The sequence below is a fragment of the Simochromis diagramma genome, unplaced genomic scaffold, assembly GCF_900408965.1.
Source record: "Simochromis diagramma unplaced genomic scaffold, fSimDia1.1 OVJJ01000501.1, whole genome shotgun sequence".
NCBI classification, from domain to species: Eukaryota; Metazoa; Chordata; class Actinopteri; order Cichliformes; family Cichlidae; genus Simochromis; species Simochromis diagramma.
This window is the reverse complement of record NW_024387320.1, coordinates 5549174-5567396: the sequence shown is the minus strand read 5'-3', so window position 1 is coordinate 5567396 and position 18223 is coordinate 5549174. Positions and strand designations below refer to the sequence as shown.

General features: G+C 41.9%; 1 protein-coding gene across 1 annotated transcript in view; it reads right to left on the bottom strand.

Annotated features, from left to right (window-relative positions):
- Nucleotides 1-981: 981 nt before the first annotated feature.
- clybl (citrate lyase beta like) overlaps nt 982-18223 on the bottom strand; it is a 77438-nt gene continuing 60196 nt past the window's right edge. Inside the window, exons 7-8 of the mRNA XM_040005483.1 lie at nt 15544-15668; nt 982-14359 (exon numbers count right to left, since the gene is read on the bottom strand). Coding sequence (XP_039861417.1) covers nt 14264-14359; nt 15544-15668 — 221 coding nt within the window. The 3' untranslated portion in view covers nt 982-14263. The remainder of the gene's footprint in view (nt 14360-15543; nt 15669-18223) is intronic.

Here is an 18223-nt window from a genome sequence, read left to right as displayed (position 1 = left end):
CAAGGAGGCTGGTACAAACTAATCACTGAGCTAATGGGAAAACTTATAGCCCCCTGATGGCGCTACCTCTGAAAGGCGCGACGGCACAAAGCAGCCGAGGCATGAATCATTCATGGGAAAAATAAAAGATAAAAAGATATCCGACAATAAGCAGAGCCTTGTATAGAGTGTATAAAACAAGCTCCCCCTCTTATTTCCTCCATTAAAACGCGAAATCTCACTTTCAAAGAGTTGCCTGTCCAGTCTATAGAATTAAAATTGACCAACGCCAGTTCTGCACCACTTCAAAGGCTGCAGCCTCTGAGAGGAAGGCTGTCTGCTTTGACAGTCTTCATGGTGCGTTAGGATTTCTATGGCAATTGGGTAGTGAAACGCTCGCATTTGAATATGTCCGGTTAAAAGGGGAGAAAAAAAAATGCTAACTGCCACTAAATGAATTATAATCAAAGCATAGGATGTACCCTCTCCAGAAATGTGTGTGCTGTCACAAATATACCTTTGACAGGTTGGCACCTAAATTCCAACCAGTCTGTGAGCGTATGTGTGCAACTAGATTCCTGTGATCACAACAAGAAAAATTGTTATCAACTAACACTCGCATATAAAAAAAGAACAATGAGAAATGATTATGAGATTTAACTGATAATACACCTGACTTGGATCAGCCTGGGAGGATTTGGGGACTGAGGCAATAAAAGGCGCACAAGGGAATCGTCACCGGCGCGTAAAACAACATTAAATGAACCAAATTTTACAGCCAAAGAGGAAATAATAATAATAATAATAATAATAAAAATAATAATCACAGCAGCACCGCAAAGCTTTAATAAAAAGGCAAGTTTGTATTACACAAGCTTGATCAATTTTACAGCTGCCTTCTCAAGAAAAAAAAGAAAGAAAAATGGGGGGAGAAAACACTTTATCTGCCGCTTCATTCAAACTATACGCACTTGTGGGCCTCTTCTTGTTTTGTGCCTCGACTTTTTTCTTTTTTATATATATAGAAGGGGTAGGGGCCAAGAGAGTAGCGTGCTCTTGTATGTCCTGTTTGGAAACAAATGCTCAATGAATGTTACAAAATAAACACGATGAAAAATAACCAGAGACATTAAAAGGAGGGAGAGTTCATTTAAAAAAGGAGTGAAGCGGTCACCCTTCAGTGAGAAACGCTTTGAAGTAGAACTTATTATCTGAGAAATACTTTTTTGGTTGTCCTAACGACGCTGTTGAATTGGAAAGGCACTCCTTTGTCAACGATTTGTTCTCCTTAAGAGGGATGTCCGTGGAAATCACTTACATGGGCCACCTTAACATACTGCCTGCAAATCAGTAACCGGCAGAGTCAGACATGCAGACGCCACTTGGGAGAGGACAAAGCAAGAAGTCGCAGTGAGAGCGCCGCTGCTTCTCAATCGCGCCCCTTTAAAAGGGGGTTGAACGATAATTTCTCAGACGAGCGTGGAGGCAAAACAAACGCCGTCTTGTCAGAGTTTACAAGCATTATCCATCTCCTGAATACTACCGGCACAATGCTCGCCAAAATTGCATGTGAAGTGATCTTTTTTTTTTGGTCACAAAAGTTAAGAGTCTCGACTCAAGACTGCAAGAGATTTGATCCGAGTACCTGCGCCAGAAACTGCAGTGCGCATGGATCACCTTTACGGCAACAGAAAAGTGCTCTTGGGTTTGGAGGGGAATAAAGTACAAGAAGAAAGAGAGACAGAAGAGGGAGGATAAAGAAGTTGAGTTTAAAAAAATATTTTTTAATTAACTTTACTTTTAGTTTTGGGGAAGCAGAAATCAGGTGCGGAGACGCAAACGGCACCTCTTCACACTAACCCCCTCTCACCCTCCCACCTCCCAGAATTCACATACAGCAGAACAGCAACACCTTGTGATACCTCTGGCCCGTTTTACCATCTCACCTAAAAATAAATAAATCACACTTCCCCCGTTTCCTCAATATGAGAATGAAGACGAGGGTGATAATCGTAAGCCACCACTCCTGTAAATAAGACACGGAATATGGCTAAATAAATCTGACATGTCGAGATTCTGCAGGTATTTCACGTCAAATGGATACCAGTTTATTAAAGTAAGTGCACAGTTCACCTACTCAGCTCAAACAAACGTCCTGATGGGTGGAAATGGTTTTTATTTTTTTTTAAATATTTCCTATCAGTAAGAGAATCAACCTTATAAACTAGCAGCCAGTAAAAAGACCGTGTTAATAGCGTTACATTATCTGCCAGTTCTTGCTGTGGAGCCAAATGTTAATGGAGACTGATGTTTCTGAATGATGGTGGCAACTTGCGAGCACGTTCAGTTTCTCTGCACTTACAGCTTTAAAGAGCGTCTTGCCACAGGATTCCACCTGTTTGTGTGCATAACTTTCTGTGAGTGGGAACTTTGTTTTTACTGGCTTCATATTTGCAGTGCAGGCATTTTGCCATTTTTCAAAGCTCCCTACCTGGTTACTAGCTAGTTTAAGTTTCATGAGCATGTCAGAAAACAAGGCAGCTCAGTTTCAGTTGCACGGCTCCCGCTTAACTTCCACATTCGCAACTCCAAGGCTGCCTTTAGAGCCGATGCCCCCCACCCCCTCCTTTTTTTCCTCTTCTTTTTCCTCCAGCAGAATCAAAGTGCCCCTTTTTCAGTTTGCTCTGCAGCCATTAAGTTTTATACTTTGCACTCCAACCTGCAGGAAAACAATGAGAATTCCAAGTTAAAGGATGCGATTTAAAACATCTGCGTTTTTTTCTTTTTCTTCTTTTTTTGTTGAGGAGGGGAAATGAATCTTTTTCCAGAAACATGGATTGGGAACGCTTGGAGAAGTGAAAATTCTTCGTCTGCTTTTACACTCGGTGCTCTCGGACTTCTGCATGTCGCTCCTCTTCAGCCCGACATCAACAGCTGTGGTTTCACCTATTAGCCCTGATGTCTTTCCCAAAGGAGTCCGGGACTTTAAACATCTGACAGTGGGCACGCAGGGGGGGTTACTCTACTGACCTGTAGCCTACTTGGTTTTAGTTTCATAGGAACTTCATTAAATCAATTACTGTGAGCACATCATCATGTTTATAGCGTTAATAGCAAAAATATGTTGTTGTTTTTTTCTCCCCATTATAATATTTTGCCTGTTCTACAAAGACATGTAGGAGCTTTGCAGGTTTGGGCGCTTTTATCATTTTATATAAACAGAACCTGAGTGATGAGGAAAATTATTCTTGCTCTGACATTTAGACTAACTTTTTGTTAAGTGGTACCACTAATACAGGCAGAGTGTACACAAGAGCTTGCTCTTCTGTTTCAAAGTCATTTTTAAAAGCTTTCCATGACTTAATTTTAAATGCTTTTTTGGGTCAAAACATATCCAAAAAATGTCCCCCATAAGGACTATATTTTATATATATTACACTAATCGAATTAAGACTAATTATTGTGCTTTCAGCCTAAAAAATATTCTGGAGGGGCACAAGAAAAAGAAACTCAAGCAAAAAAAAGCACAAATGAAGTGTAAAAACCCTGCTCACAGAACACATTTCTAACAAGTGCCAGGCATCTTTGAAACACAATACACATGTGGATATTTGTAATGTTAGCACTGTGAAATTAAATTTGAAGAGCTAATATAATTCTATGTGAATGAATTGAAACAATTACATGTGGCATATTTTCAAGCCAAATAAATATTTTTTTATTGTAACGCTTAAACAAGAAACATTTGTGTATTGTTTTGTTTTAAATGTGAGCTCTACGTTAGTCATTCCTGATGATAAACACTTTGTTCTTTACCTTGTCCTTTAGGAGGTAGATAATCTCTGGGATGAACGATCAGTGCGTCACTGGTAGAGGCATAATTATAACATTTTAACTAAGTCTTTTAGGGACTGGGTTACTTAACTGATTTCCTATGTTGTCACATGTATCATGGGTACTTTGCAGGTGCACTGCTACTCAGAAGAGTGTGATACATCACTCAGAAACTGACATAATATCTGGTGGCTCAGTAACATCTGTGGGGGTAGAGACTTGGTGCTGGTCCAAAGCCCCCATCCCAGGACTGGGAGCCACTCCAAGGCAGTAGGTGAGGAGAGCAAGGTCGTCCACGGACAACCGCATGAGCCAGGCCCTGCTACCTGGCCCTTATATTGCCCACCGGCCAGAAAGTAGAAACTAAAGTGCAGATAAGCGTGAGCATGCTGCCCCAGTAGTCTCTTATTGAATGACAGGGCTTTCCTAAAAGCCTCTAAATGCAGGATGTAGGCTTCATCGTACTTGGAAACTAGGGATGAGAGGGGTGGAGGGAAACAGTGAACTATATGCTCAATCAAAGCGAAGCAGATGGACTTTTTAAGTCAAGGATATTTTGATTCGTGCCCAGGGATGGAACTGCTTACAGGGTACTAGGTATATCTAAAAGAAACAGATTCATATCTGGCACATAAATGAGGGTTGCTTTCAGATATAAAAGCACAATCAAATTAAAAATGTTTTGATTTGAACTCCAAAAAAAAAAAAAAAGTAAAAAAAGAGAAAAGGCATGACACAAGCTCCATAATATAGCCAGTTTATATTCATGCACTGACCTGGGTCAAGTACTTGAAGGAGGCCTCTCCATAAAATAGGGATTACGTTCACCACCTGAATCCCTGCTTATCAAATTCAAGTCCATATAATACCCTTCCTTTTCTCACTTTACATATCTTAAAACCCATCTTTGATTGCTAAGAATGATTTCAGAAGCATAGTGCCAGTCCACCAGTTTATTTCATTGCCTTTTATAAAAAAAAAAGGCAATGAAAGCCTCTCTTTTGCTTGTAGTGATTGATATCAGAACCAGATTTGTGGAGAACTATCATGCTTGCAACATCAGAAAGACGGCCCCTGGATGCATCTGGTTTATTGCAGAAAAGGTCAGCATTTAGAGAGTGAAAATCACTCTGTCGCAGCTGGGGAGAGGGAGGACGGGGCATATTTGGGAAGGACAAAAAAACAAAAGAGGGTTATGTCCAGATAAGGAGGAGCAAAGAGAGCTCAAGACACAGTCCTGTCAATAAAGAAAAGACAAGGAGCTATTTGTGCCAACACCAGATAAGAGTGTGACTGGCGCTCTGCCTGCGAACATCTCGCTGTCTTTACATCGCTGAAGCACTATATGTTCATCATGGGCAAACTGGTGAAGTTGGCTACCAATCATCCTTAGCTTCGAGGTCACTGCAGGAGCTCTAATCCAATGTGATAAGGCAGTGTGCTAGCAGTAAAGCTTCGAGTATGGAGGCACCACTGCTTCCTCAACCATGCAGTGCCAATACCTCCCTCTGACTTCATGGAGATGTCTGCGTGGATCCCAAACATCATAAGCAGCCTGAAAACCCATTCCCTTCTTTTAAACATACTTGGGTTTGGCAGTGACCGATATGGCTCTGAATGAGCAGAAGAAAATGTGGAGTCTTGATGTTTCCAACTGGCCAGGGATAAGCCAGAAAGGAAATATGGCTGGATGGGCAATAAGATTGAGATATGGGGGTCTCAATGTGACCTGGGGCTTCAAAGAGATGTGGTTTGGGTCTGCTGAGGCCCCAGATGAGGCTTAAGACATGAACGATTGAATGCCAAGATGACCTATGGCAGTAATGGTGTCCTGACAGATTTCCATCCGCCATACATTTCCCTTACACTTTGTACTTAAGGGCAAGTTTGGTTTTAACGCTGGCTAGAAATCACAACGCTCCACCTCCATCTAAGGACATAAACAGCACTCTTTTACTTGCTGTGAAGACACTGATGACAGCCATAATGTGTCTGCTTGTCCCACAGGACACTTAGCGCGGGACTGTCCCAATCACAAGACTAATTGTATAATTAGGCCAGCTCCACTGGGGACGGGGACCTTTCTGGCCCTTCACAGACATTCGCCATTGTAAATGACAGTATAGCTCACAAACCATCAACGCTTATCCATCTTAGTGACACGGGCCTTGAGAGATGGTGATATTTTATTAACATGACTGATAGTTCACCAAAAGGAAAAAAAGAAGTAAAACATAACCTGTAACTCTCACCTGGGGAATATTTATCACATAACGTGAGGTAATTATGCAGGTGCACTGTTCACTTCTAACAGCTCCAGCACTCGCACATTTCATAGGCATTTGAACAGAATCGGATTGTGAGAAGACCAGCCTGCAAATTATGTATTCATCACTTCAGTGGGGAGGCTGCAGAGTGGTGCTTTTCTATCAGGAGTGTGTTGGTCCTGAGGAGAAATGCAAAGCCAGAATCACCCCCTCCCCTACACACACTACTACTACAGTTCCTATTTCCCTACTACAGCCCCTCCTTAGATTTTCAGCATCACCATGCGCGTCATTATCGTTGTCAAAAGTTGTACACAGAGTATGAACTCTCGGGGATGCGGGGCTGTGACAGACCCTGCCGGGGGGGAGCTAGAGGGGAGGAGCAGGAGGAGGTGGAGGAGGAGGGTGACGCGCAGGTGTCGGTGCTTCAATTCTGACCGGCCGTGACGAGGTTAAGACACTTTTCTCCATCCAGGAGGGCCCCCATAGGCGCCCTCATTAAGCAGGCCCCTGTAGCACCGAGCGGCGTGAAGAGGCGAGGTCCGACTCCTCACTCTGAAAACCTACCGCTCTCACCTGGCCTCTGTCTGTCTCGTCACACTTCCAATGGGGAGAGCTCCCAATATGAATGATAATAAGCATAATGACGACCATGCAGGTTGCTGGACGGTTGGAGTTGGTTAGGCAAGCGCCAATTTCGCGACGCCGTCTGAGATGTCATTTAAAGCGGCGCAATGCGCTGAGTAATCACTTAAAGAGTAAGCTGCACCGAGTCGCTGGTGGCTTTTTTCTTCTTCTGCAACAGAATGCGCTCAAATGACACTCCGAAATGTTTGTCATTTGTTAATTTGCAGCGCAGTCCCACACCAGCCCTCTCCTGCGTCATTTTATTTATGACGCACGTCGGAAAAGTTAAACGAATGAAGTTTCTTCAAACTTCCCCGCCGCACACTGTGACCGAGATCCAAAGGGCAAGTGGTGCTTCATTAACCGTATCCCCATTTACTTTAGATCCCCCCTGAGTCTCAGAGCGAGCGGATTAATGTCAATTACCTGTCATTTTTGCCACATCCACAATATGTTATACCGGCCTGCTTAGACGAAGCTCTGAATAAAATCCTCAGCAATGCATTCCCGCGACTTTTAAAAGAACGCATTTAATTTGTGGCGAGTTCATTTTGAAACTTTGATTTCGTTCATCTGAATTTTCAATTTTTATGATTATTTATTGTATTTTTATTAAGAATCGGTGGAAGTTTCTACTCCAGACGTGGCTTAATGAATACTGGGGAAAAAGTAATTAATTCCAGAAGGTGCCGTAAAACCAGTCGTTTATTTGTGTTTGAGGTTTAAGGGGTTGGAGGCGGTGACGAAAAGCCAGGGCTGAATGTTATCTAGTTATTTTTTCATAACAGACACAGGCCTAATCTGCTTAAACAAAAAAGGGCAAATTAGGCACACTTTAGACGTCGATTAATGTTTCCTAAATCCCAATTAGCGGGCTGTTTGGATTACAAGTTTTTCCCATTTAGCGAGATAATAAAGAGACTCTAGATGTTTGGAGATTTATTCATTTTGTTTCAATAAACTATTCTTCGCTGACGCAGACGAATAACTGCCACCGACTCAATAAACGTGATTTCCCTTTAAAGACCTAAATTAAAGGGCTGCTATGCATGATGACCGTACCGAACAAAAAGCCACAGGACCGGACAAAGAACACACCATCCAGCTCGAGGACCAATAAGGGGTTTCTTTCACTTTTCAATCACTTCTAGTCGTGCCCGGGATTAAGAGAGGGCTCTTGACTCTCTCTTTCACACAAAACCAAGAGTGCTTGTCAGCAACTCGAAGGGAAAAAAGAGGAGAATAATAGTGAGTCCAGGGTTATCGTGTTTAATTGGATTAGATGGTGTCATGTTGAAGTCCGGAGCATGACAAACAAGAGATAGACGGCAACACGACCGGGATAAATACAGCGTTATTCCCACTTAACAGTTTTTTGTTGTTGTTGTTGTTGTTTTTAATTTTAAAAAGGAGGAGGAGGATAATTTGGTGAAGGCATTTTATTTGCTTTCTTATTTGGATAGAAAATTGCTTATACGTATCCAGTTCCTGGAAAGAGAGCATGTTTTGGCGTCTCTCTATAAAATGAAGTGAAACATGCTGAGGCTAAGAACTGTGGCACTGGAGAGGTTTATATTGTCGGGACTGTGTTGTCGGGTTTGCGCTGTGCTCATCTGTGCGTCAAGCAGCGGCAGCAATAACAAGGTGCGCGCAGCTGTGTGCGCAGGTGCAGGTGCGAGGCCTCCACCTGCTCAAAGAGGAGAGAGGAGTGGGAGGAAGGTCCACATCAGTGCGTGCTTTCCCCCTTCCTCCTTATTTTCTGTTTTTGTCGAGATTGTAAAAATAAATAAATAAATAAAAATAGTGCAAATAATGCCTTATTCACGTCGTTGCGTTGTGCTTTTATGACGCTTTTAAAACAGTTCAGTGATTTTTTTTTAACAAGGCAAAACCCTTGTATTGTTCTCCCATGCAAATTGTGAGCGCAGCAGAGAAACACAACCCTTTTAACGCGCCTTTAAACTTTTATCTCGGAAGGATAAAGTTGTTACAGCCTCTTATTCGTCAGTTATGCTCCATTTTAACAGGTCCGACTGTCATTTTTGTTGTTGTTGTGCGTTTGTGTTTGTCTGTTCTGCTCCAAACCGTCATGTGTGACTCGACAAATGAAGCCAGTGTGAAGGCGTTTTTATAGAGGATGAGCAGATATTGATATTGCTCAGGTAAACAGAACAAAGGGACGGCGTGTAGAGAGCAGGATCACAGGATGCGCATCAGTGCCCAACCACAGCAGATATTTTGCCAGGAAAAAAGAAAGAAAGAAAAGATTAAAAAAAAAAAAAAAGTTGCAAGGTTGTGAGGAAGCCGTAAATCTTTCTATAAATAAGTTTGTTTTCAACTTTTTTTTTTTTTAATCGCTGTCAAGTCATAAATATATAACCCATCACACATTTGGAGATGATACCGACTCTTAGAGGCAGGTGTGATATTTGATGTCTGGCCCTCCTCTTTAAAGACCATACACACACACACACACACACACACAGCCCCACTTGCGTAAACTTTCCACTGGTCTATCTTGCTGATGCATTCAGGGACATTGCAATAAAACAAACAAAAACCGAGTGGCTTTTCCCCCCTCAAAACTAAGCAGAATCGGTTTCATAGTTTATTCAGGTAAAATAGTCAAATATGGAGGTGATGTCTCATTAAGCCCACAGATGGGATATGAAGAAATACATATATACATTCTGACAGCACACGACAGCCTCCTGTTTGTACGCCTGCTCTAAAACTGCTTTTTGTAATTCATCGGAAATGAAGTCGACTACAAAATAAGGAGCTACTGAAACTCATTATCCAGTAAAGTCAATAGACGAAATAAAAATAGAGATACTAAAATGTGACGACAGATGGACATTTGAGAGGAGGGGGAAAATAACTTTTTGAGACTTTTGAGCCTCTATAAGGAGGCTCATTACCATGCCACCCCTCTTCCCTCTCCTCCTCCCGGACACCCGTCCTTACTCCTGGCAACAGCAGACAAAGCGGGCCGATTTTACTGGTCTCCGTCGTCCCCTTTGATCTGAGCCCGTTAAAAAGAAGTGAATCGAGGGGGAAGTTCGAGCAAGACAAAGCCTGGAGGAAGGTAAAGTCACCTAGATTTCTTTTAAAAAAGCTTACCTTTAAAAATAATAAAATCTGAACATAATTTAACTTTTGAGGGCATCATTCCTAATTTGCTCTGAAGGCAAAGGCAAGCTCTAACCCGTCCAAAGGTTAGATCTCACCAGCCTGACATCTGTTAATAAACTGCACAATCTTCTTTCACTAAATGCAGATGACATTAAACGGACACACCCCGGACATCCAAAAGAACTAAGAGGGCCTTCAGAGGCCTGCGCGGCTTTGGGGGCTTCAGCTCAATAGATACAGTTAAATCCCGCCCATCATCGTCAGGATGGGTCTTTAGCAGGTGGATAGAAACTAGAACAATATTTATACCCGTGAGGAGAATGAAGTGTCGTCATTATTCGGCTTGCATTGGGAAGAAAAAAAAAAGGTCATGAAAATTCTATAATTTATGGAATAGTTTTAGACACACTGCATTTTTTAAAGGAAAGATTTATGGCACAATTTAAAAGTGAGAGGAGACTTGGGGTTTGATATCTCTCCTGATTTCCTCCCACGCCGTCCCATCCTCTCGGACTTTACTCGGTGACGGGGACACTCAGACAAAAGGTCTCCTCAAATGAAGTTAGTAATGGTCCACATGTGCCAGATGAATCACGCAGCACAGACAGGGCCGGCGATGAATTTCATTTCATATCACCCAAACGCAATGTTGGGGGGGGGGGGGGGGGAGCAGACGAAGAAGAGTGGACATGCCCCTGCCATCAGTGGGAGAAATTTAAAAGGTTCCGCCAAGAACGAGTTAGTGAAGATTGTGTGGACACTGCCAAGCAGGCAGACCATTCAGAACACAGCAGCTGATATTAAAAGAAAAAAGAGCCCTAAATCAAAGTAAAGGTAGAGCATTTCTGTGTGACTTGACACAACCTGCAGTTCAAATACACGTGCCACATTTTTACTCTTAAAAAAAGAAAAGAAAAAACACCTGAAAATTGTATTTCTGCAAGGCCATGATGATACCTAAAAAGAAAGTAATTTCTTTTTATTTAAAGCCCTTTTAAAAAATATATATATATAATTTATTTTTTGTATAAGCAGTCCGTGGTAAGGGATAACATTTTTGCGGGGTTGTGAGCCTGAGGGCAGTGATATAATGAAAATTAAGAAGCGACTGTAACAGTGCCGTCACAGTTTCGTAGAAACACGGCCCATCGCAGTCACTTTGAAAATGTCCTCATTTATTTAAAACAATATTACTAAATATTGAAACAGAGTTAATTATCGTAAACGAAATGTTTCTATATTGAGCAGCTGTGCACACCTTATTTTAAAGCCGTTTTTGCTAATAGCTTTACACTTCTCAAACTGTGCGCCAAGCGCAATAACGAGGTATTTTATTGCTTTAGAATAATCTTCTGCTGCAATTAGTTTGTCATATATTGTCATTACAAGTCTATTATAACATCAAGTCATTATTTGGGCATCCCCGGGCTGGGGAATTAGAATAAAACTATCTTTGCCACACGGGTCCCATTTAGATTAATGGAAAAATATGTAAAACATTTCGTTTTAATTTTCTTCTGACAGTGTTTTGCATACATGCATTTTCTCCGCCTGCGCTGTCCCTCATTATTTATGAAAGCAATCTCGACCAACACATTACCGGGCTATGAAATACTGCTTGCAGCCTAATTGATTCCCGTCACAATTTTGTGAGGTTATAATCGTGTTAATTGTAATTTAATCTCTCTGGGAATACCGGAGAGATGTATTTAAATACAACAGTCGAGCGAGCTGGGAAGATTTTATCAGTTCCACACATAATAGAAATGTCATGTAGAATTACACAGGCAGACAGGGATGCATTCCTCTAATCTACAGAGATGTCACTGACATCGTTCACTTTGCCTGCCCCCCATTTCCAAATGTTACCGAATTGGAAAGTCATCTAAGTAAGTGCAAAAATACCATTTGTTTCACCTTTCAGTAGATGAGGAGGGGAGGGCGGGTGGGGGGGATTAAAAAATACCCAATAATAACAAGATCATTGGGCGGAAGGTAAACATGATATTATATGTGGCTCATTAACCTTCAGAGGGTGTTGTGCTCTTTTTTTTTTTTTTCAAAACATAAAGTGACCAAATCATTTCCTGATCAGCCACAGACGAGCTGCCCTTTTTGCTTTGTCTCTGCATGATGCCATGTGCTGCTTCCTCTGCTCTGAAATCTGCCTTCCTGTCTGTGGGGACACCTGTTGGCACAGAGCAACTTGGAAAAGCCAGCTTGTCTCATCAGACTGGTCGCTCTGTCATTGCTGGACTCTCATTCTACTGCGCTCTAAACAGTTATTTTATTAATGGCGGCAATGCTACAAAAAAACTAACTAAAACTTGACTAATCAAAATAATCAATGTATGTATTTAAAGTATACTAAATATTTCATCCATCTGCATACTTTCACATTAAAAGCAAGGTGTGTTTGCTGAATACATAAGATAAAGTATACAGATGGAGGGAATATTTAAGACTCAGCATTATATAAAAGTGGGGACTGACGCTGTCTAGACAGTCAATCATTTTATTCATTTGCTTTATCTTTATTTCTGCAACTTTTTTAAAAATTCTCACTCAGATCAAAAATGCATCAATAACAAAACACCTAAAAGTTTAAAAAGTTAAAATAAAGTACTTCAAAGTTTGATGAAAGTCTCCACTGAGTGATTTTGAAACAAAGTTACACCATAATCAAAGCTCATAATGCAACCCAGAGGTAAACGAACTCATCTCTTTTAATTACCACAGTTTTTGTCACAAGGATGAGCATAAAGATGCCCGAGATCTGTTCTGAATGACCTACAAAGCCTCGCAAAATAACTCTACCTAAGTAATATTTTGGGGAGGAGGTTTATTTAGTGGAAGTCAAACAGCAGCAGTGTTTTCCACCAAATTCAGGGTATAATTTGGTTGACAACAAACAAACACACACAAACAAACACGCGCACACACACACACACACACACACACACACACACACACACACACACAAGCTGAAGGGGTGGGGAAAAAAATTATGTGGCCAAATGCCAAAGAGACAGCTTACTGTTAGGGTCTTTGGCTGGACCCAGGAGTGGCTTCGATCTTTTTGTCTGGGCCTGGCCTGGCACAGACACCAACCCTGCCCCAGACACAATAGATCATACAGTAAGAGATAGAGATAGAGAAAGAGAGATGGAGAGAGAGAGGGAGAGACAGAAAGTGGATGAGGTGGGGTAGAGGAGGTATGGCGCCTTTCATTACCATGGTCACCAATGGCACTATTAACCATTCAACACCCCCCCAATTATCCTCCTATCCACAGTCAGAGAGAGACAAAGCCCCAGTCCTGGTCTGCTGGAGCAACATGGCCACTAATCTGTCTCATTCTAACATCACACCCACTTCACTGTCTGTGCAAGTCAGACACGGACAAGCACTTCACAAAGCCCCTTTATGCTTCTGTTTGTGATGACACAAACTTCTCTGCCTCGCTCGCTAACGAGTTCATCTTTATGTTTCGCTGTTTATAAGATTAAAGTTCCTTAGATGCCAATTTAATATCGGATCACCTTAATCTCAAGATAAATGATTCATATAAAGACTACTGCTACCAGCTTGTGTACTTTTTTCGTCGAAGTTAATGGTGAGCCTGACGCCACACGCCTTCTCCATCAACACACAATCAACCACAGGCTCACAGCTGTCACAGAGAGAGTTGCATGCCATTACTAAGGAGAATGATACCAAAAAAAAAAGCTAAATTGTGAGTTTATTCGCTTCCATCTGGGTTTTTCTTTTCTTTTCTTTTTTTAAAAAGCAAGCAGGACTTTGATGTTTGTGAGTCAGACCCTGCGCAGGGGGCTGAGGCCTGACTTGAAGTCTGGGGCCCAATGAATAGATCCACAACAGTGGCTTGTTGTGTTTGTTTACCCTTTTGCCCAGCTGCCTGGACCGTGGAGATGGGAGAGCATTTATCATGACCTAGGAGAAAGAGGAGGCATGGTCACACACACACACACACACACACACACACACACACACACACACACACACACACACACACACACACACTGCAGAGCATGCCAAGAAAGCTGCAAGGGCAATAGTCCTTGTAAGTGAGTTTTAAGAGGCAAATACTGTCGACAAATGATAGTTGCAGAGTTGGTATTGCTGAAAACAATGTGAATTGGACCTCAGCAGCAAAATTAACAACAGTTTTTTTTTTTAAAAAAAGGGAAAAAAGCTACATAAATCAACCTTAATAAAACCAAAAATCACAAATGAAATCCACAGTTTCCACACTGCATTTTTGTGAAGCAATGAGACGATGGATGAAAAGTTTTTGAAATGTCACTTTAGCCACGAGATCAGCAGCCTTTCCAGTTTCCTTTGACCTCCACGTCCCAGATTAGTCGTGTGGTTCCTGCCATTTCTTCTCACCAGTTGTGTTATTTCCTTGGCACCGCGGCAGAGAGTGTTATTATGTTCTGAGCCTGCTTCAGCGAGGGCATGTCTATCATGCTGCCGAGGAAGGTGAACGCACCCTGAACAGGTTTGCAACACAAGGGAGAACACAGAGAGAAACATGAGATCAGACGTGCCCAATAAAACGCATTTGATCCTGATTTGCATGACGAATGCTCGGAACGTCTGCCGTACAATATAACCCTCGAGTGTTATTTAAACTGACATTTAGCAGCAGACATATTAGTCAAAACAAAAAATCTGCAGGAAAAAAAAACCTTTAGTCAAAATTGTTGTCAGTGGCTGGAGGTAAAGATTATGAAAGGCAAGCACCTGTCACATTGTAAGACAAAGGGACAAATCCTGCTCACCATTCAAACCATTACGTACACACTCCCCTCTCACACACAGAAAGACACGTACACATGCATACACAGCAGAGGGATGGGTAAGATATGAATCCCTCGGGCGATGCTTAGTAGGAGCAGCCCTGGCAGTGAGAGAGGTGTAGGCAGATTGTGTATTACCTCAGCAGATAGACCACAGAGCTCAGCACACAGGATCCAACCATGCACTAAATTAGGAACAATAATATTGTACACTTAATTGGCCCAGCTCCCCCCACCCCTCCACCCTCCTATGTTGTCTCTGAGAGTCACCCAGGGGTGTACAGTACGTATTCTCTGGAACTACAGAGGTGTGTATCACAAAAATTGTGTATCACAAAAGATCGGTCTGAGTGATAGAGCAGAGAAAGACCCCGGACCTGTCAACAGACAGTCGACACAGATATTTTACTGTCCTGGACACGACCATTTAAGGGGGAGGGATCACTTGAAATACTCTTACATCATTTATAAAAAAGGTTTTCAGTCAGTGCATCTTCTGAATGATTCACAAAAAAATATTACTGTATAAAAGAATAAAAATGGAATTCAATCGTCGCTGCAGCTTGAATACAGTTGCTAAAAAAATCGATTAAGAGCCAATACTAAAAAACTAATAACCAAGAAGAATATACAGAGTCACTTTTTGTGTTAAAAAAAAATTGACATTTAAGGCAAATGACACACCCATCTATGGAGCTGATGAATTATAACAAATTAATAAGATCACCTTCACACTTACATTTTATCAGCTATGAGAAAAAATGTTAAGACATTTTAGACCAAAACACTGCCATCACAGAGAAACTCCACTGACTTTTCAAAGTCTGAAAAAAAAAAAATGCAGTTTTACTTTTCTCAAAGGATGTTAACATTACCTTTCCCTCCTTCTGATGTTGGTCAAAAGCAGCAATGAGCTCTTTGGCCCACTCGACCCTCTCCTTGCTGGGGGAGAACTCTTCTTGCACAGCTTGGACCTGCCCTGGGTGGATAACCTGCTTACCTACGGAGAAACACACACACAAAAAGAAAATTAACTGTGCTAATTATAACAGCGGGGTTTCAGTGCCTTCAAATGAAACCAAAAAAAAGAAGAAGAAGAATGTGTTCTAAAAACAATGCTTTTACTTGTTGATATAGAAGTAATACAATTCGTGCACGACTAAAACCAGATAAAATGCTAATTTTCATGTGAACTGCTGCACAAAGATGATAGAAAAAGAAAAGCAGGCTGAGAATTAGGAAGGACTGAGGCTGAGAGGCAATGAGAGAGGAGAAGCAAGAGAGGATTGTATAAGTTTCAGAATGACGATAGTCAGGAAGCTGAACGGGGCCAGACGATGCTGTGCATTATGACAGATAAAACGTGTCTCCGCTCTGCTTGCAGCCCTGCTGTTAAGCAGAAATGTCACTAAATGCTTAGTAAGACTTCATTATGTGACAGAAGTCATCTAAAAAAAAAAAAAAAATACACTTACTGATGAAAGAACAGTTTGTGAAAGAACAGTTTGTGGGCATACACAGGTAAGTAAATCACTGGAAATTGACAAGGAAAAACAAGGCTAAATAAGACAGTGCAATGTATATGAAGTGTTAATTTTATAACCACAGTGAAACAGTTAATAATCCAATGTCTGAATTGACATGTATCATTTTTCTATATTTAATTTTAGGATGCCATATGATCAGCAACCCTGGCTTCACAATGACACTGATCTTAAACAGAATCCCAACATGGATTTTCTGGCTCCATCTGCCACAATCCCCCCACCTTCCCACTCCCACTTCCTCTCAGTTAAATGTGGGTGAACGCCACAGACATAATCCCATGTACATTTGCAGATCAAACTTGTAGTGATAAGTTAAGGTTATGAAACGTCTGGGTGAGAACGGCGGCTCTGAGGCAGCCAGCAGGAACTCGACACTTTAGGGCTTAGCACTGTCGCCAACAACAAATCCTTCAAGGTGGCTGAGCGGGCGGGCGTGCTGCACGGGCTAAGAAAAAAAAAAAAAAAAGGGAGGGGGGGGGATTCGGCCCAGGAGAGAGGAGGAAAGGCAAGGAGGGGAGACGAGGCGAGAGAGAGAAACCCTCTCTTCATCCTGCTCCACTCACCCTGGTTAACCCTAGACAAACCCGCAGCGCTCGCACAATCAACACGCCATCGTTAAAGGCTCGAACAATTACTTATGAGCCCACATAATTCATAAACTGCCATTTGTAATAAATAGACACCTTTTAGGAAAGTGTGCATATGACAAAATATGTTCAAAAACCCATTCTGTGTGTTTGTGTGTGTGTGTATTTGCGAACTGCCAGTGACTGCTGATGGGGGTTCAGTGTGTGAAGCAGAGATTGTGACAGCACATTTTCTGTTGAACAAACAGCCCGAGGACTCCCCAGGCCACTCTGGAGTTGTGTATGAATGTGTACTTGTATGTCTGCAGGCTTGTGCATGTGTGCATGTGTTTGCGCATATGCCACTGCAACAGTTAGTCTGATTCATTTCAACATAAAAAAAAAGGTAGAAAGCAAATATTATGTGATAATTTTTCAGTGGAACATTGTGCCTGTATGTTTACCTTCTATCAGAAGTGAGAGAGGACGAGTGTATGTTTTGTGTGTGTGTGTGTGTGTGTGTGTGTGTGTGTGTGTGTGTGTGTGTGTGTGTGTGTGTGTGTGTGTACCCTTCTCTGCCACCTGTTTTACTTCTGGGCAGAAGACGGGGGCATGTTTCCACACAGAAAACCACCAGGTTTATAATACGGAAAGAGGGTGTCTATTTGCGTCAGTGTGAGGGTGTGTGTGGTTGTTTAGGACAAGGGGAGAATGACAGAGCGAAGAAGCAGACAAGGGTGACTCAGGTGCCCTCAGTTACAACCCATTGGTTCTCCTAAAATACATCAATCATGCCCTCCAGCCAATCCCGGCCTGCCATGTGGTGCTGGCATCTCATTGGAGGATTGCTATTTAGCAAAGTGCTCTCAAGCGAATGATGGGCAGGGTCCCAGGGATGGAAGTGAAATGTGGTCCCTAAGAGCAGAGAATTTGTGGAACAGTGCTGTTTCTGAGCAGCAAACATTTTCACAGGGATCACTGAGCCTTAACAGGAACCTGATTTATAGCGCATTAAAAAAAAGTGCTAACAAAGTAAAGAGTGAACTGATAAAGAACTCAACGGATGATATTCCTCCCCAACATATATTTGCATAGGAGTTTGGCTTAATTTCTGCTAACCAGTAAACAGCAGCGAGTGTTTACGTTTGAACAGTGTGTTCCGTGCTCAGCACTAATGGGTGCTGTATGCGGCTTAGTTAGTGCCAAGGTCAATTACTGCACAGGTAGAAGCTTTTGGCTGCACCGCATTATTGCTTAAGCACACTCGGGCCAGTAATAGCTACTAACTAAGATTATACAGAGTGCCCATGGCTTGAAAGCCACTAATCCACTGCTTTAAACAGTTCTGCTCCATATCAAATCAAAAGCATTTATTTCTTCAAATGACCGTTTCTGTTAATTTGTTTTTAAAACGTTTGCTTCATGTAAACCACACTTCAGAT